The 21,449-nt window shown below is 33.2% G+C and overlaps 1 protein-coding gene across 14 annotated transcripts in view; it reads right to left on the bottom strand.

The window, feature by feature from the left end:
• HERC4 (HECT and RLD domain containing E3 ubiquitin protein ligase 4) overlaps positions 1-21,449 on the bottom strand; it is a 198,922-nt gene that overhangs the window by 130,197 nt on the left and 47,276 nt on the right. For all 14 annotated transcript variants that reach the window (XR_013161547.1, XR_013161549.1, XM_077125130.1 and 11 more), the window contains 3 exons: positions 19,097-19,256; positions 11,519-11,595; positions 442-663 (listed from right to left, as the gene is read on the bottom strand). Coding sequence is in view for 12 of the 14 variants with exons in the window: in XM_077125130.1 (XP_076981245.1) it covers positions 442-663; positions 11,519-11,595; positions 19,097-19,256 (459 nt within the window). In the remaining 2 variants the exon portion in view is untranslated. The remainder of the gene's footprint in view (positions 1-441; positions 664-11,518; positions 11,596-19,096; positions 19,257-21,449) is intronic.

Raw genomic sequence — 21,449 nt, 5'->3', positions numbered from 1 at the left:
TTAAAAGTGAAGCCTAAACAAAGATTAGTTTAATGACTCAGATTTAATTTTCTTAAAAAAAAAAAAAATTCAAACAGATTAATGCTTCACATTACTTTTCCAGAATAATTTTATAGCTTCTTCCCACAGATGATGGCCAATAATGGAACAACTCTTTTTTACCAATATGATGTAATGTTTTTCAGTTTTTTTAACAAAACATCCAAACAAAGATCTTGTCCAGATATACTTTCTGGAGATTTTTTCTTTTTTTTTTTTGCCTTCCCACTCTCCTCCCAAAATACTATGATCAAATGGAATTTTTTTATTAACATCCCATCCTCCACCTTCCTACCCGGAAAGATTTGGATACATTTCTCTCTGACACTAAGAATCACAGACACACCTTTAAAAATCATCTTTTTAAAACAGAACATTTAACCATAAATAATTAGTACCTACCATTTTCATCATTAAGACCTAGTTGACCGAATTTATTGCGTCCCCATCCAAAGATAGCTCCAGAGAGAGTGAGTACAAAACTATGGGCTCCTCCGGCTGCAATTTGCATGAAAGGGATCCCAAGTAAAGACTTAATCAGCTGTGGTGAAGCCTGCTTTTTACAGTCAAGGCCTAAACCCAATTGGCCATATTTATTCTGTCCCCAACAGAAGACTTCACTTGCTGTAAAAGAAAAATCATAAGATAACTATTTTTCTCTCACACAAAAAATTCCATTTGAAGTTCATCAATTATTTTGAGACAATTGTCCTTTCATCAAAAGGAAGTATATACTTCTCATCTTAGCAATTAAGTTTATTTCTTATTCAGGAACATAATACTCCCTTAAACATTCTGTATTAGTGTGCCCTTTAAGTTTGACTAATTATACTGACCAATGGGTAAATCACATAACTGGAAAAATCACATTTTCTTATATTCCTCAAAAAAATTCTCTTTTTTTTTTGGCGGGCCGCGGTGGCTCAGCGGGCAAAGTGCTTGCCTGCTATGCCGGAGGACCTCGGTTCGATTCCCGGCCCCAGCCCATGTAACAAAAACGGAGAAACAGAATACAATAAAACAAGAAAATGTTTAAAAATGTTTCCCTTTCTTCCTTCCTTCCTTCCTTCTATCCTTCCTTCCTTCTCTCTGTCTTTCCTTTAAAAAAAAAAAAAAAAAAAAAAAAAATTCTCTTTTTAATATTAAATCTCACTTTTATTCTGTATTCTCTCCCAAAAGGTACTCATCCAGACTCAAGGTCTAGTTATCAACTATCTGTCAATGACATCCAAACTGTTTCCTCACTAGCCCAAACCTCTCCTCTGAGCAATAAACTCATCCACACCTGGATATTTCAAAGGTACTTCAAACTAAGTGCGTCCCAAACTGAATTCATTACCTCCACCCTATCTCCCATCACTGAACTCTTATCAGTGTTACCCATCTCAGTAAATGACATCATAAGCGATTCAGTAGAAGTTGTAAACCTAGGGAATCATCCTCAATACCCTTCCCTCTTACCTCACAGGCATTCAGTCCATCACCAGGTTATATATTCTTTCTAAAGACAAATACAACTTGAATAGATCTACCCCTCACTATTTAACCTGATTCCTATAATAGTTCTCCCTGTTGTCACTTTTGATCTTCCATGACCATTTTATTTATTTTTATTAAACTGACACCTGACTTAAAAAAAATTTTTTTTAATTCACACTACAAAATAGCACACACTTAAAAGCAAGCTTCTCAGGTGAGCCACGGTGGCTTAGCAGGCAGAGTTCTTGCCTGCCATGCCCGAGACCTGGGTTCAATTCCCAGTGCCTGCCCATGTAAAAAAACTTAAAATTAAAATTAAACTTCTCTCCAAAATTAAATCCTTTGTACCTCTCCTGAGAGACAACAACTCTTACCAGTTACTCTATGTACTTCTACAAAGTTCTATGCACATTCAAGCAAACATTTGTGTTTATGCAATGTAACAAAGTACAGATTTTGTAACATTGCTCACCAAAAAAATCATTCAGTGTCTTCACTTTATTTTTGGGATAAACACTTTTTACTAGGTCTATGATTACATTTCATACCAGTCTCCTTCCTTCATAACTATGCTCTAGCCATACTCATCTTCCTTTACATTCTCCAATGTTGACTTCTCACATACTTCCTGTTGCTTCTGTCTAAACCTTCCCCTTCATCTTTGTCTAGTACACTTCAACTCGGTTTCTGCAGGAAACTTTCTTTGATCACCTAGGTTAAGTCTAGTCCCCTTGTTATATATATGTGCTAAATATACTAAACATTTTCTACATGAAATGTGTCTGAATCAGCTATTTTGGGACTCTAGAGTCTAGTGGAAAACACTGCACATCTAGTGAAGAGCTGGAGGAGAGGCTGGTAATTTGCAGTAAAAATTTGTGCATTCCCTCCCTGTAGCCACTACCAGCCCCTACCCCCCAGATGGGAAGTAGGCAGCATGCTACAGTGGGGGCTATATACACAATGCTGGTCCTGAAAAATCTGGGAAAGTCTGATCACTAATCAGTGTTTTCTATCAGCTATTTCAGATCTCTGGGGAGGTGGCTCTGAGGGTGGCTACAGTTCTAATCTGCTCACACCCCCCCCCCACCTCCAGCCAAAAGCCACAAAAGAGTCATTAAATAAATAATACTTTTTCCTCCACTTTTCTCTCTTTCCATTCTCCTTTTAGAAGCAAACATAATTTGGAAAAACCACAAACTGATGGCTCCAGCCCTCAACAAGGGGGAAAAAATATGGCCAATCCCAGAAGAGTGGGAGAACTAAACTTCCAGAGTTATAACATAATATTCAGAATACCCAATCCTCAACAAAAATTTACAAAACACACAAAGAAACAGTAAAGTATGACCCAATCACAGAAAAAAGTTTGCCAGAATACTTTTCCCTGAAGAAGTTCTACATTGGAACTATTAATCAAAGACTTTAAATCAACTGTCTTAAATATGTTCAGTGAGCTATAGGAATCCATATACAAAGATCTAAACAAAATTAGGAAAACATTGTCTGGACAAAACAAAGAGACAGAAATTGTAAAAATGATCCAAACAGAAATCTTGCAACTACAAAATACAGTAATTGAAATAAAAACCTGCTACAGGGATTTGACAGTAGATCAAAGGATTAGTGAATTTGAAGACAACTGACGGTATCCAGTGTGAAGAGCAGAAGGAAAAAAAAGAGCCTGCAGGACACCATCAAGCACACCATCAATGGAGTACCAGAAGGACAAGAGAGAGAGAGAGAGAGAGAAAAGGGCAGAAAAAATAATCTGAAGAGATAATAGCCAACAACTCCACAAATCTTATGAAAGATAAAAACACACACATCCAGGTGCTTGACAAATTACAAGTGGCAGAAGCTAAGAAATCTATACCAAGACACGTTACAGTAGAATTATCAAAATTCAACAACAAGGAAAATTTGAAAGCAGTGAGAGAGAGCAGCTTATCACATATAAGGGATCCCAGTTAAACTAATAGCAGATATCTCATTAGAAACAATGAAGGGCAGAAGATAGTGTGATGACACACATAAAGCCCTAAGAGGAAAAAATTGTCAACCAAGAATTCTATAGCCAGGAAAATCATCCTTCAAAAATGAAGGAGAGGTGATGCAATGGTGCTCAGTGACAGAATTCTTGCCTGCCAGGCTAGAGACCTGGGTTTGATTCCTGGTGCCTGCCCATGCAAAAAAAAAAAACCAAAGGAGAATTACACAGTATGTGAATATATAATACATAGCAATAAAATTGCATTAAAAAAGGAGAAATTAAGTCATGTACAGATAAATAAATAAAAGCTGAATGAGTTCATTTCCAGATCTGCCCTATAACAAATATTAAATTGGGTCCTCAAGTTAAAATAAAAGGACCCTAGACAGCAACTCGAAATCATAAGAAACAAAAAGTATCGCTAAAGGCAACTACATAGATAAATACAAAATTCTGTAGTACTGTACTTTGCTAGTAACTCCTTCCCCACCCCTATTGCTATATGACTTAACAAGCAGATGTACAAAATAATAATTTAAATCTATGTTAATCGTCATAAAATGTAAAAATGTTATCTGAGATGACAACAATATAAAAGGGGAGGGATGGAGATACATATTGGAGCAGAAAATTTATATACTACTGAAACTAGGTTGTAGTAATTGAATTAGTCTGTTATTAGTATAAGATGTTAACAGTAATTACACAGGTAATCACTAGGAAAGAACAGAGGAAAGGAAAGAAGGGAATAAAATGGTATACTGCAAAAAAGCAACTAAATACAAAAAAAAGGTAATGGAGTAACTGAGGAATAAAATACATATAAGACATACAGAAAACAAACAACAAAATGGCAGAAGTAAATCATTCTTTCTTAGTTATTACCCTAAATGTCAATGGATTAAACATGCAGATTAAAAGGCAGAGATGATGATGATATAAAGGAGGGGAGGGTTGTGATGAACAGAAATCCAGAGGGATTTTTCATCCAGACAGACCGGATGAAAAAAGCATACGTACTCCACCTATACGTTGTCTACAAGAGACTCATTTTAGGAAGAAAGACACAAAGATGCTGAAAGTAAAATGGTGGAAAAAGATATTCGGTGTAAACAGTAATCAAAAGAGGGCCAGATGTTTAGAGACAAGAACAAAGCCGAACAGGTTAGGGTCAAAGTAATTCAGAACATAGGGGTAAGGAAGACAGTGTCTATATTTTAGAACCACACATACTCTTTGAGACCAATGGAAGAAACGCTTATTTGGTCTGGAACTGAAATTTCAATAGTGCATAATCTAATTCAACCTATTTTTATAGCTCATTTGAACAAATGAAACACCAGCAGCCCAGAATAAGAAAGGTTATTTAATCCTGTATAGATTATTGTAATGTCTGGTAAACATCCTAGAGTATATTACGCAGACAATCAAAAATTATTGGCAAAGTCCCCTGAGGGAGGTGAGAAAGAATATGGTACTATTAATATAATCGGGGAATCCCGATACTGTGTCAAACTTCAGGGACATCCAAATCAATAGGTCAAGCCCTCAATCACAAGGCTTACTCTTGTGAATCTTAAGGAGATAGTAGAGAAGCTTAAACCATCTATAGGCATGCCTAAGAGTTACTTCTGCAGGACCTCTTTTATTGCTCAGATGTGGCTTCATACTCTCTAAGCCCAACTGTGCAAGTGAAATCATTGCCCTCCCCTCTGCGTGGGACATGACATCCAGAGGTGAAAGTCTCCCTGGCGACATGGGACAGGACTCCCAGGGATGAATTCAGACTTGGCACCATGGGATCAACAATTCCATCCTGACCAAAAGGGGGAAAAGAAGTGTAACTAATAAAGTATCAGTGGCAGACAGAATTCAAATAAAGTCAAGAGGCTACTCTGGAGGATGCTCTTATGCAAGCTTCAGGTAGGCCTTGCTACCTATCATAACCTGCCAACCCCCAACCAGGACCATTTCAGCCAATTCAAAAGAGCACTTAGGGCAATATATAAGATTCCACAAGGGTTCCGGGCACCAGAGTAACTTCCCAGAAACCTACAACTTTTAGATGGATCCCTGGTCCAGATAAGTCCTGAAACCTAGCCCAGCCTCTCCAGAATGTCAGATAGTTCCATCTCCCTATTCCATATTAGTGACAGACCCTTCCAACATCAAACATTTAGAATTGCCACAGCCCAAACATCCTTAACATGAAGTACAGAAAGATCAAAGGTGCTAGTGGAGTTATACATAGAAGATAGGACTTAACAAATAAATATGAATGCTGAATCATTAAAATGATATCTTTTAGTCTCCTGTATCTTAGAGCAGCTAGAAGTAAAAACCTAAAATTGTAGAATTATAATCCATGTCAAACTGTGAAATATGTTCTACAACTAATTCTGGTGCTGTGCCTTGAAATTTATAGTTTTTTTGTATATATGTTATTTTTACCAAAAAAGTCGATTGTGATGATAAAAAAATATTTAAGCTCTCTAGCCTCCTATATTCTGGAGCAGGTAGAAGGAAAAATATGAGAGAATCATATGGCAGCCCATGACAAACTCTGGGATCTGTCCTGTAACGACTTGTTGAAGAGAGCTTTGAAAACTATTGCTTTTTATTTCTTTGTTTTGTATATATGTTACAGAATACAATAAAAAATGTTCCAAATAAAAAGAGAGAGAGAGAGAGAGAGAGAGAGAGCCTGAGTGGCTATAATATTGTCAGAAAAAGACTTCAAGTCAAAAAAATTTAAAAGAGACAAAAGAGGGTATTGTATATTGAAAAGAGGTTCACCCCAGCAAGATAAAATGATATAAATATATATGCACATAAAGGCAGAGCCACAAAATACATGAAGCAATACTGACAAATCTAAGGGAAAAATAGATAGTTCTATAATAATAGTTGGAGACTTCAATAAACCATTTCCAATAAGTTAAAGAACAAATAAACAGAAGATCAAGAAGGAAACAGACCACATAAACAACACTACTAACCATTTAGACCTAACAGACATACATAGAACACACCATCAAACAACAGCAGAATATACATTCTTCTCAAGTACACATGGATCATTTTCCAATATAGACCATATATTACCCATAAATAAAATCTTGATAAACTTTAAAAGGCAGAAATCACACAAAGTATCTTCTCAGATCATAACTGAAAAACTCTACAAATCAATAACAGAAAGAAAACTGGAAAACTAGAAATATATGGAAAATAAACAATACACTACTAAATAACCAATGTGTCAAAGAAGAAGTCACAAGGGAAATCAGGAAATATCTTGAGACAAATCAGAATGAAAACATACCAAAGCAAAACTTCTGGGATGCAACAAAGACAGTGCCCAGAGGGAAATTTCTAGAATTAAATGCCTACATTTAAAAAGATCACAAATCAACCAAGTGTCATACGTCCAGAAACTAGAAAAAGTAAAGCATACTACACCTAAAGTGAGAAAGAAAATAGCAAAGATTAGAGCAGATATCAATGAAATAGAAATAGAAAAAAAAATAGCACATCAACAAAGCAAAAGAGTGGTTTTTTGGAAAAAAATCAAGGACATCCACAAATCTTTAGCCAGAATGACAAAGAAAATGAGGACTAAACATAACTAAATCAAAAAGTGGGGAGAAAAAAAAAATTTTTAATGGGGTGACCTTACAGAGACAAAAAAGATTATAAGACGATATTATGAACAATTACAGACCAAGTTAGAAAACCTTGATGAAATGGACAAACTGCTATAAACGTACATAAGGAGAAACAGAAAATCTCAACCTTGATGAAATGGACAAACTCCTATAAACATACATAAGGAGAAACAGAAAATCTCAACAGACATATAACAATGAAGGAGACTGAATCAAAAACCTCCCAACAAAGAAAAGTCCAAGACTAGAAGGCTACAATGCTGGATTCTGTGAAACATATAAAGAATATTTAACATTAATCTTTTTCAAACTCTTCCAAAACATAGAAGAGGAAACAACACTACCTAACTCATCCATGAGGCCAGCATTACCCTGATACCAAAGTCAGAAAAAAATAGGACAAGAAAAAAATCTACAGACCAAAATCCCTTATGAAAACAGATGCAAACTCTTCAAAGTAGAGGTAAATTGACAGTACATTAATCTAACAGTATATTAAAAGGATTATAAACCATGACAAAAAGAGATTTATCCAAAGAATGCAAAGGTGCTCAACATAAGAAAAGCAATTAACATAATACACATTTATAGTAGAAGAATCTCAACTGACACAGAAAAGGTGTCTGACAAAATCCAACATCCTTTCATGATCAAACACTCAGAAAAATAAGAATAGAAGAAAAAATTTCCAACATGAAAAAGGGCCTGTATGAAAAAAACAGCTAATATCTTAATGATAAAAAACTAAAAGAATGCCTTCTCCTAAGATCAGGGACAAGACAAGGATTCCCACTTTAACCACCGTTCTCCAACTTTGTATGGGAAGTTCTAGCCAGAGCAATTCAAATCGGAAAGAAAGAAGTAAAACTATTCCATTTTCAGATGAACATGATCCTACAGAAAATCACTAAGAATCTGGAAAAAAGCTCCTAAAACTAATAAGGAAATTCAGCTAAATTTCAGGATACTAGACAAACACACAGATATCAGCTGGGTTTCTAAATGCCAATAATGAACAATCAGAAAATGAAAGAAAGAAAATTATTCCATTTACAATAATATCTAAAAGAATAAAATCCTAAGAATAAATTTAATAAAGGGGATCAAACACTTGTATACTGAAAACTACTTCTGAAAAAAAAATAGGGGAACAAAGGTTAAAATATAATTAGGAATTATTAGCGGTCAATGAGAAAGAGGGGTGAGGGGTATGTATGTATGAATTTTTTTCTTTTTTCTTTTCATTTCTTTTTCTGGAGTGATGCAAAAGTTCTAAGAAATGATCATGGTGATGAATATACAACTGTGATACTGTTGTAGAAGTCATTGTGTATACCAAGAATGGAATGTTCATATGTTAAGAATGTTCATGTTTGTATATTGTTATGTTTTGGCAATAAAATGAAAAAGAAAACTTCTGAAAGAAATTAAAGAAAACCAAAATAAATGGAAAATCACCCCTTGTTCATGGATTGAATACTTACTAATATTCAATACAATTCTTATAAAAATTCTAGCAGCCTTTTTTTTTTGAGAAATGGAAAAACTGATTCTTAAATTCATATGGAATTGCAAGGGGCTCCAATAGCCAAAGCAAACTTGTAAAAGAACAAAGTCGGAGGACTTACACTTCCTGACTTCAAAACTTACTACAAAGTTGTAGTAATGAAAACAACGTACTACGGACATAAGGATAGACATAAAGGCTGGTGGAACAGAATTGAGAATCCAGAGATAAATCCATACATTTATGGCCATATATTTCAACAGGGTGCCAAGTCCATTCAATGGGGAAAGATCTCTTAAACCAATGGTTCTGAGACAACTAAAAATTCAGTTAATTGAATTTGGACCCCTACATTCACCATAAATAAAACTAATTCAAAATGCAGCAAGCCACCTAAATATAACAGCTAATACTAAAAAACTCTTACAACAAAACATAGGGAAATATCTTTAGGACTTTGTAGCAGACAACAGACTTTTTAGATTTTACAGGAAAAGCAGAAGCAACAAAAGAAAATGTAGATAAAATGGATTTTTAAACTTTTGTGCAAAGGACATTATGAAGAAAGTGAATAAAACAAAACAGAATGGGAGAAAATATTTGGAAACCATAGATGTGATAAATGTTTAATATCCAAAACATTTTTAGAAACTCTACAACTCAACAATAAAAACACAAACATAATTTTACAAAATGAGTCAAAGATTTGAAGAGCTATTTCTCCAAAGATCACATTAAATGGCCAATAAGCTCAACCTCATTAGCTATTTGAGAAATGTAAATTAAAACTACAAGAAGAGATCACTTAACATCTACCACGATGGCTGTTATTAAAAAAAAAAAACAGATAATAAGTATTGCAAGTAAACAGAGAAATAGGAACCTTAATCTACTGCTTGTAGGAATCTAAAATGGTACAGCCACTGGGAAAGCAGCTCAGCAGTTCCTCAGAAAATTAAACACAGAATTACCATACATCCTGACAATTCCACTCCTAGGTATAAACCCATAAGAAAAGAAAGTAGGGACTCAGACAGATATTTGTACACCAATATTCATCACAACATTTTTCACAATTGCCAAAACGAGGAAGCAATCCAAGTGTCCATTAACAGATGAACAGATAAACAAAATGTGGTTATTTTCATACAAAGGAATATCATTCAGCTATAAAAAGAAATGAAAGTACTAGTACGTGCTAAAACATGGATGAAGTCTGAAGACATTATATTGCATGAAATAAGCCAGAAACAAAAGGATGAATATCGTATGATTTCTCTTATAGTAAATACTGAGAATAAGCAAATTCACAGAGAAAGTAGAATAGTGGTTACCAGGTATGGAGGGAAGAGCGATTGGGTTGTTACACTTAATGGGCATGAGTTTTAGTTGAGGATGAAAACGTCTGGAAATAGTGGTGAAAGTTACACAATATTGTCAATGTACTTAATTTCACAGAATTGTCTACGTAAAAATTATTTTAAATGATTTTTATATTACATGTATTTTACCGCAATGAAAAATAAATAAATTTTTTTAAAGAATACACTGAGATGCTAGGTTGCTTATTGCCAATAAAAGTCCAAATTCTTTAATATGGCGTTTAGGACCCTTTGTAAAATGGATTTCTATTTTTTCTTCAATCTCAACTCTTAGTTTGTCCCTGCACCCTCACAAAACCTACATAAAACTACATGCCCACATTCAAAAACACCAAACATTTCCTTCCTCTATGCCTTTACTAGCAGTATCCTTCTCTTAGCCACTTCTCAACATTTCTCCTTAGCTAATCTCAACATTTCTCCAATTCTAAATTTATTTACTGCTACTTAATCTTGCAAGACTTGCATAAAAAACCAATCCCTTCTTGTAAACAACTCTTTCAACTGGAACTAATCATAAGTTTTTCTTTATTCCCATATCATTTTACTTTAATTTTGACTAAAGTAGCACGTATTTTTTCCACCTCAAACTGCAATTAAGTATTTGGTTAAATGCCTCTTCCACTAGATTGTTTGCACCCTAAAAACTTTTTCTTAAGTTGTCTGCATTTCCCCACAGTTCTTGTCTAGTTTTTATTCATAGTAAACCTAACTAAATGTCTAGTGAAATAAAAAATAATAATAATGGAGCCATTGGAACTTACTTTTTAATGATAAAAAACAAAAATGTGGTAGATTCTTTACTAACCCTTTTTCCAATCTTAGCTGGCATATCAAAAGTCAAACCAATAAGAGAGGAAAGCCAACAATGTTGACAGGTTGCTTAGCCTTCTTCTCTGTTCTTATTCATAAAAAGTTTATCTATCAGATCAAAAGAGACTGGAGAGGCTGCAATCTTCCCAGCTATGAGAGAATAATTTTCAGTAGACTAGAGAACAATGAGATATAAAATTCAAATTTATTTCTATAAAATATCAATAAGTAACGAAAAATGAAATTTTTTAAATGACACCATTCACAATAACAGAAAAACATTAAACACCAAAGGAAAAATATTATTAAAAAGTACAAGACCTCTCCACATAAAACAGCAAAATACTATTAAGGAAAATTTAAACGAGACAAATAAATGAAGGGATAGAGTATGTTCAAAAACTGAGACTCAATACTGTAAAGGTTCTCCTCAAATTGATTTATATAGAGAATGTGATTCCAATCAAAATAGTAGTTTTCTTCTGCATGTGAAAACCAACAGCAAATTCTAAAATTTATATGGAAATGAAACCAAGATAATCTTGAATAAGAAAAACAAAGTCAGAGGACTTTCTGCTCACTTTAAGTAGGAAGTATTAAAACTCAAAATGGGAAAGAAAATATAAACAATGCTTACCTTTAGACAGTGCAAGTGAATGATAGTAACCACAAGCAACCTGTACTATCTGGATATCTGACAAACTTTTAATATTTCTAGAAATAAGAAGAGAGAGCAAGATCAATTAATCCCATTTAACAAATGAATCTTGAATGTCTAATGCAGTAAGACTATTTATTGACCACGTACCAAGCGCAAGTAGAGTTTTCTATTGACCTAGCAGGTCATGCTATTTTACTCAGACAAACCCAATTTACCAAAAATTTTGCTAAAAGCAAACAAATCAGTAAACAAGACAGGAAAAAAATTAATAGGTGTGATTAAAAACACCTCAAAAAGACAATTACATAAGGAAAATGAATGATGCTCACACCTTTAAGTACCTTTAAGTACTTCTCAGAGTGCACTTAAAATTCAGATGTTTTCTTCTATCGAAAAAAATATTTCACTTAATGTCTGAAACTTTAAAATACATTTGCAAAACATACATCATCTAATTATTCTAATGGTGTTTTGCCTTATATGTTTTATATGTCCTAGTCTCTCTGATTCCTTCAGAGCCAATGCAGAATCCTACCACGCTGTTCTACAAATTCACAAACTATGAAACATTACTTTCGGCCTGTCCTTTTGTTTTACAACAAAATCAGTGATACTCAATCTAATTTTTTTACTAGGTAAATTTAATCAATTCACGTTTATTATGATCACTGATGTGTTTGGTCTTATTTCTCCCACCATGTGTTTTCCCATATTTTTGTAGTTTCTATTTTTTTTCCTCTCCTGAGTTTTGCTAAATTGCAATGCAATTCTAAAGGCTACTTTTTAAAACAGCACAAAAATCAATAACTTCGTATATTAACCATCCTAGATTGTTTTATGTACTTCCCTTTTACCTAGTCACTTTTCTGAATGATTTTTTTTTTTGAGGAAAACAATGTTTCTTATTTCCCTTTACCTAGTACTGCCACCTGACCTGATTCTGCCATATGAGTCCAGAGCAAGTTCTGACCAGAGTGTCAATACCTATGATTTTCAAAAGGCAACATCAGCAAATCAAATTTTGATCAGGAAAGTTACTCTAATTCCATACTGTTGTATTAAAAATATTATTCAGTAGATTTAAGTCCTTAACTACAAAACCTGAGTTTACTGCTACAATTAGCAGGATCCAACTGCATCTGTACCTTCAGATTTTCAAACATAACAAAATGCTATTTTTCTGCAATTAGCAAAATAAAACACTGTCAATACAAAAAGAGGAATAAAAAATACATGAACATACACAAGTGTGCTGAAATTATTAACCATTTACTGTTACTACTTATGTACACTAAGCATATCATACACTGAATACTGTACTATATTACATTAAATATTATTTTAAAATAAGCAGAAACTATCCAAAGCAACAAATCAATTTGCAAGGTCAAGTAAAATATTTAAAAATAATACATTCTCATATCACACTGTTTTCTTTCACAACATTTATCACTGTTAATTACTAATGTAATTATTCATTTAATGTTTGTCTCCTTTGCTAAACAATAAACTCTGTTAAGGCAGAGACCATGTGTCTTCTTCCCAGGGAATCCCTAGCAAATAGAATGTAAGGACTATACTGTTAAAAGATAAATTATTTTGCAAAGCCTTGGAGGTTTCAGTATTAAGCTAGTCATAGTTTGCCAAAAAAAACTTCTAAATTTGCACTGCAATTTACACATGGTGACACTGTTTTCCAAAATATTATTACAAGACTGAGAATATAACATAAATGTTCATTTCTTTAGTCATTTCTCTTACAGAAATGAAGAAAGATATTCTCCTCTGTCATTACTATGTTAAAGAAAAAATTATTTCCTTTCCTCTTCAGTAGATTCATTAATATATTGAGGGTTGGAGGATATGCTTTCTTTTGTTTCTTTTCTTTTTTTAATTCCTGAAAGCTAGAAAAAAAAGTACTGTGAATGGTAAAACAATTTATCAAACTGACTTCCCATGTTTCCTCTTTCCTAAATAGCAAAGACGAAAAAATACTTAGTGAAGTAGAATTTCGTAGAATTCATAAAAATATTTCCTTTTCAAGAAAAAAATGTGAATGTTTAATGGTTTCTAACTTCAAAAAGGATTCAAATACAGATAACTAAAAGGCAAAATAAGCTAGACTAAATTTTGAAAAAAATAATTATATAAAAATATACACATACATACACATATACACATCAAGATTCCTAATTAATCAAATCTATGAAAAGAAAATCAGAATTCGGGAGCTTAGAAAAAAGTTTTTATACTATCTATAATTAAAGTTTAAAGTATATCGAAACATTTTTAATGGCTGTATCACTGAAACGTTTCATTTGAAGAAAGTGAATCATTTTTTCACTGAATTTTGAAAGCCCCAAAACAACAGTTAATAAACTTTGAAATAAGATTTTTCAGGACTCTCCCTTGAAAGTGTGCCAAAAAATTAATTCTTACATATGTATACTGTTGTATCTTTCTATTTTTCCAACTTATTGTACAGTAGCAACAAAGGCAGAAATCATGCATTGCCATTTATAAGTGCTTTCTGAAGAGAAAATTCAAACAACTAATGTTTAAGACTTATGAAACATTTATCTCATATAAAAATTTGAGGAACTAAGCATTAAATATTTTCCCAATACAATACAACTGACAAATTTTCTATTTCTCAGTTAAGCCACAAGTTTCCTAAGAAAAAGTCTTAACACCAACTCTTCTTGGCAATTTTTAAAAAATTAGGTTAACTTATAGTCTCTACCATTAAGAAATACTCTTTTTCTTTTAATCAAACTATTCTGAATTTTCAGATGCTAACATCACAGAAAAATTGTAATACATGTTTAAAATCGGGTGGTATCAAGGAAATAAATTTTATTTGAGACCAGGCTAACAATTCATGCATATTTAACTGGTTTCTATAGTCCAGAAATTGCTGTACTCACAAAAATCATCACCTTATATCATCCTGTCATGATTTTTATTATGTATATCTAGGAAATAAAATGCAAAAGAAAAACTATAATTTTACTGACAATTTTTTCCTAAGGTTTGAGTAGAAAATTAAGTATTCCTACTTATATTAGTCTAAAAATCAGTAAAATCAGGCTTTTTTTTAATAATAGTAAAAAGTCTTTTTTATAATAGTATAATATACAGCCTACATAAAAAGAATAGCTAACCAGGAACGCAGTCTATAGAGACCACTGATACTGAATCATTGATATATGTCCCCAAGAAGAAGTGATCTCAAAACAAAACATTACAAATAAGCAAGTTAAATAAACTATAGTAAAGCATTTTCACTACAACCTGTTTGTTACTAATTTTACATTCTTATTCCATTTTACAGTATCGTTTAATTTCCATACTCTTAACGACACAAGTAAAAAATGATTTTGCTATTAAGAAAGTATAGTCTATTGTGAATCTCCACTTTTCTGATTACTCTTATAAAAATCTATAAGCAAGAACTTTTAGAAATTTATTTTCAGATATTTCACTTTTCTCCTGTCTTCTATATATGTTTTATTAATGATATGTGTGAAGTTTACAAGATTGGTTGACATCTCTAAGCACTTAGAAAAATATCTCATCTAAAATGATCTAGTACTAATCAATGTAAGCTAGGGTCTATAGTCAACAGTAACACTGTAATATGCTTCCACTGAATGTAACAAAGGCATTATGCCAAAACTAAATGTCAACAGATGGGGAGATTGGAAAAGGGGTATGGATTCTTTGTGGAAGAAAAGGAAATGTCTTCAGATAAGAGTATGGTGGCAAAGGCATGTCTATACACTTAGGCTGGATTGTATGATGTGTGAAGAAAACTATTTAAAAATGGACAGAGAGAGACGGCAGGCAATGATGGCTCAATGGCAAATAAGCTCCAACCTGGTAACACATATTATTGACTTTGGTTCACTGAATTTTTAAACTATAGTTAGTCCCTATCACTGAGGCATGATAATACTTGTCTTTTTATTCCTGACATTTCCTTCTATGTGAGACTAAAGGGAGTAAGTTTCATAGGGGCAAACCCCAAGATTGAGGGCTTAGTCTATTGATTTGGTTGTCCCTACTGCTTACGAGAATATCAGAAATTCTTCAAATGGGGAAGGTTCACTCATCTAGTTGCATGCGTCACAACTTCGGTCCTTCTGTGGCCGCCACTGTACCCTTAAGCCACCTCCATTCATTGTGGATCATGAACATTGCCGCCAGAAACACCAGTGTGCAAATGTCCATTTGTCCCTACACTCAGTTCCTCCAGGTACATACTGAACAACGGAGTGATGGGCTCATATGGCAAACCCACTAGTCTCCTGTGGAACCTACTACACTGCCCTCCAAGGGGCTGCAACTCTCATTTCCCTACCAACAGTAAATAAGTACATCTCTTTCTCCGCATTTTCTCTTCACTTGTTTCTCTCTGTTCATTTTTTTTTTTTTTTTTTTTTTACATGGGCAGGCACTGGTAATCGAACCCAGGTCTCTGGCATGGCAGGCGAGAACTCTGCCACTGAGCCATCGTTGTCTAACCTGGAGGTTATTCTTACACATTATATAGATATCCCTTTTTAGTTTATGGTGCATTGGAAGGGCTAGAGGGAAGTACCGAAACTGAAGAGCTGTGTTCCAGCAGCCATGTTTCTTGAAGATGATTGTATAATGATATAGCTTTCACAGTGTGACTGTGTAATTGTGAAAACCTTGTGTCTGATGCTCCTTTTATCTAGGGTATGGACAGATGAGTAAAAAATATGGATTAAAAACTAAACAAATAATGGGGGGACAAAGGTTAAAGTAAATTGGGTAGATGGAAATACTAGCGGTTAATGAGAGGGAGCAGTAAGGGGTATGGTATGTTTAAGTTCTACCTTTTTTACTTCTTTCGCTGGATGACGCAAATGTTCAAAAAAGTGATCATGCTGATGAATATATAACTACATGATATCTGTGAACCACTGACTACACAATATATGAAATGTGTGTACGTTCAGAATGTTCGTATGTTCATATGTTAAGTTTTATCAATAAAAAAATTTTTTTTAAATATCTTAAAAAATGATTTAGATCAGTGGCAGAGAGAGTTCAAATCAAGTTGAGAGGCTACTCTGGAGGTTGCTCTTATGCAAGCGTCAGGTCGACGTTGCTAACTATCATAACCTGCCAGCCCCCACACAGGACCATTCCAGCCAATACTAAAGAATACCTACCTAGGGCAATATATAAGATTCCACAAGGGTTCCAGGCACTAGAGTAACTTTCCAGAAAGGTACAACCCCCAGATGGGTCCCTGGTCCAGATAAGTCCTGAAACCAAGAGGGCCCAGCCTCTCCAAAATATCAGGTAGTTCCAACTCCCTACCCCATATTAGTGACAGACCCTTCCAATATCAAAAATTTATTATTGCCATAAACCCAAACACCCCTAAAGAGAAGGATGGATAGATAAAAGATGATGGTAGAGTTATACAGAGAAGACAGGATTTAACAAACGAATATGAATGCTGAATCATTAAACTGATGATTAGTCTCTAGTATCTTAGAGGAGCTTGAAGTAAAAACCTAAAATTGTAGAATTGTAACCCATGTTAAACTGTGAAATATGTTCTACAACTAATTGTCATACTGTGCTCTGAAATTTATAGCTTTTTTGTGTTTGTAATTTTTCACAAAAAAAAAAGGAAAAAAAGCCAGTTGTGATGATAAAAAAATATTTAAGCCTAGCTTCTTATATTCTGGAGCAGCTAGAAAGAAAAATCTGAGAAGATCAGGTGGTAGCCCATGACAAACTCTGGGATCTGTCCTGTAACTGCTTGTTAAAAAGTACTTTGAAAACTACTCTGTTTTATTTCTTTGCTTTGTATACTTGTTATATTATACAATTAAAAAGTTTTAAAAAACAATTTGATACTGAAAGTTTTTTTATAAAAAAAATTTTATACAAAATTTTTAACAAAAAATTATGTTTGTTATCTGTTACTGCAGAAAAAACAAAAGGGAAGAAAATTGTTTGGGGAGTTTCGTGGAACTTGGTTATAAGTTTAATAAGGGAAATGTAGACATGATCTATCCAAAAGTCCCAATAGACAAGTTCATTAATAGAACAAATACAAAATGTCAAGCTAAAAATTAAAATCACTTTTAACACATTAAAATTGAAGTGCATACAAGCAAACTCACCACCCTCCCCCTGTCTACATGGGACATGACTCCCAGGGGTGCAGACCTTCCTGGCAACGTAGGACAGAAATCCTAGAATGAGCTGGCACTCAGCATCAAGGGATTGAGAAAATCTTCTCCACCAAAAGGGGGAAGAGTGAAATGAGACAAAGCGTCAATGGCTGCGAAATTCCAAACAGAGCCGAGAGGTTATCTTGGAAGTTATTCTTACGCATTAAGTAGATACCACCTTGTTATTCAAGATGTAATGGAGAAGCTGGAGGGAACTGCCTGAAAATGTAGAGCTTTGTTCCAGTAGCCATGTTTCTTGATGATGATTGTTTAATGACATAGCTTTCACAATGTGACTGTGTGATTGTGAAAACCTTGTGTCTGACGCTCCTTTTATCTACCTTGTCAACAGACGAGTAGAACATATGGCATAAAAATGAAAGATAGGGGAACAAATGTTAAAATAAATTTAGTTTAAAATGCTAGTAATCAATGAAAGGGAGGGGTAAGGGGTATGGTATGCATAATCTTTTTTTGTTTGTTTTCGTTTTATTTCTTTTTCTGAACTAATACAAATGTTCTAAGAAAGTATCAAGATGATGAATATGCAACTATGTGATGATATAGTGAATTACTGATTATATATATAGAACAGAATGATATGTTAGAAATGTTTGTTTCATTTTTTAATTTAAAATTAATAAAAAAAATTTTTTTTAATTGAAGTGCATACTTTTTCAGTACCTATGCATTTAATTTATGCATTCAAATGCAAAGTTTTCCAATAAACATATATTTGAGGGAAGTCAACAGAATTACTGAAGGAACTAGTTGCTTTTTCTAATTTAAAACTAATTTTAGAGTTCTGTTCTAAATATATTATTTCCTCTGCTCCATTTTCTTATTCTAGTGGCTATACCCTATTTCTTAAACCAACAAACATATCCTAGTTTAGAAAAAAACACTTAAATGTATGTAAAAAATGCTGCCTGAAATGAATCTAAAAGCAATTAAAGACTTAAAATCAAAGCCAAAGAAAAACATGAAGTCAGACAATTAATATATATTTCAACAGCTGGGATACCCAGATAATAAAATTAGTATTTTAAATTAGTTCAGCCCACTTAAATTTTAATAGTATACATTTTACAATAAAGTAGGTTTCCTCATTCTTTGTACTTACAAACATAAATATAAATTCTACTAATTTTGGAAAAAATACCACTCAACTCGAAGCAAAGCCAAGAACCTACTTAGCGAACTCCTAAAGAACTCAAGGAAGGAAAAGAATTAAATTTCAATTCTTATATGTCCACATGAAGCAGAATGACTGGGATTAACAAATTTATTAAAAAGTTTGTTAAAGACCTCTTTTGGTCACCTTTGTTACCTGGGTACTCTGATACATTCCTCTGATCCTAGAAGGCCAAGTTGTCCATCAGAATCAAGACCCCAAGCATACACCTGGCCCTTGTCATTTAGCGCTAAAGTATGAGCTTCTCCACATGAAACAGCTACGATATTTTGGGCATCCAGGGCAACAACCTGCTCTACAGAAGTCAAAAAGAGAGAAATTACATTCTAGTTTTGAACTTTCAATAAGAATGAGGTTATTAAGTCTTCAATTTGTACAAAAAAGTTAAGAAAAGGCTTAAACACATAAATATATCTTCGGTTATTCCAAAAAATATTTGAATGTTTCATGCATAATTTTCAGTTTGGTAAACACAGGTAAACATATAATCTGTGATTACACTAGGCTTAATCAACCCAGAACATCAAGCAACAAGAACATTTCGAGGAAGCTAAAGGTTCATAAAGATTGTGAGAAATTGCTCTCTATTCAAAGCCATTATCAATAAAGGAAAAGGTCTAACTTAAAAGAAATCATTTAAATAATCTAGGGTGTTTATTTTTAATAATAAAATCATAATTTCCACTCATACTACCATAAAACTACTACAATGGTATAATTCCGAAATCATCAGATTCTGGCAATTTCTGATAGAAAACAAATACTTTACAGATCTCCTTAATAAAGCATCTGATGGATATGCTGAATAAAAAATTAAAAGGGAGACTATGACCATAGCTGATGGGTTCCAGTTTACAGACTGCCATTTTAAAACAAAATATATAAGCAAAATATATTCAAGTTTTAAACAGAAAATTGATTTAAAATATCTGCCCCTCCTAAGACTGTCAATAGGCACTGACAAATGACTAAGGAAAGTGAAACTGTTTCTGTAGTCTCCTTAAGATGTACAATAGCTATCTGTTACTAGTACCACTACAAATTGTTTTTTTTTTCTTATGTCATTTAAAATTAACTTCATTTTCTTTTAGCTTAAGAAGGAAACTATAATTACTGTCTTCAACATGAAGGCTTCATGTTCAAGAGTGGTTAAAACTGCATCAATTAGGTTCCATCTGAAGCACATTTTGGTTCAATTTACAAATGATTTCAATTGTTAATATTGAAACAGACTGCCATCAAGTAGGCTGAAATTCCTAAACATAGAGAAATTCAAGTTGCATCTGAATTACTAACTTAGATGTCAGTCCTAAAGAACCTCTACGAATTTCTACAACTCTCAAGATACCAAGACCTAAAATAGTGAAAAAAAAAAATTTAATGACATATTTTGAATACTTACCTTAAAGTACTAGGAGTTGATAACTCTTGGAACTGGTGACCAGTATATGGAAGTTTACTATACTAATTTCTCACTTTTTGCATATATTTTTATAAACAAATTACATTATAGAAATATACAAAAATAAGAGGAAAACAGTATATGATAAATTCTACCCCCCCAAAAATTTTTAAATAACTTAGAAGTACAGTGATGATGTTTGCAGCAAAACATTGCCATTAATCTTAATTATAAAGAAATATGTAAAACATATGAAGATCTGTCATCTCTTGCAAAGGTCCCAAAACATAAGTCATTGTCGCCAAGACAATACTCAAAGGATAAAAGCAGTGGGTGAATAAGATTGGTGAGTTTAATAATAAATAAGGAGTACTAAAATTAAATAACAATGGCTATAAAAACAAAGGCACCAAAACCCAAGAAACAAAGAGTAACCAGTCATACATAACAAACACTATTATTTACTGTGTTATCTCTTGTACTCCAAACAATAAAGACACAAATATGAATCAAATGAGTTCCAGTCCTCAAGGAGTTTACAATTTATAGAAAAATGGATAAATGTTAAGTGTTTAAAGTGCTAAGATAAACAAAAGGCAGGAAAGGAACAAGAGAAACTTATTTAAACCCTGAAAAATATGAGGAAGAATTGTGAAAGACTGTCATCTACTTTAAGTCCTGAACTGAAGAAAAGGGAGATTCCATGTACCCAAACTGGAAAACTCTAATTTATGAAGGCAAAGCAAAAAAAGAAACAAAACAAAACAAAAAACCCACAATAAGCAAAGTCAGAAGACTGATGAGGAAAATGTTAAGAAAAAGGTTACTCATCTCAAACAAAGGAGTAACATCTCCAATTTTTAAAGACTTACTAGAAAAAAAAATGAGTATTCCAAGTGGAAAAAAAAGGACAAAAGACTGAACAGTCACAAGGAAATGCAAATGGTCCTTAATCATATGAAAAGACACTCAACTTCATAGATAAATGCAAATTCTAATTACTTTGAGAAACCAAGAATATGTTCACTTAGAAAATTCAAACTGTACATTTTTAGTTTGTGCACTTCACAGTGTGGGTGAACCTTC

This window comes from Tamandua tetradactyla, chromosome 13, assembly GCF_023851605.1.
Source record: "Tamandua tetradactyla isolate mTamTet1 chromosome 13, mTamTet1.pri, whole genome shotgun sequence".
NCBI classification, from domain to species: domain Eukaryota; kingdom Metazoa; phylum Chordata; class Mammalia; order Pilosa; family Myrmecophagidae; genus Tamandua; species Tamandua tetradactyla.
The sequence above is the reverse complement of the archived record's forward strand: the minus strand, read 5'-3'. Positions and strand labels throughout refer to the sequence as shown.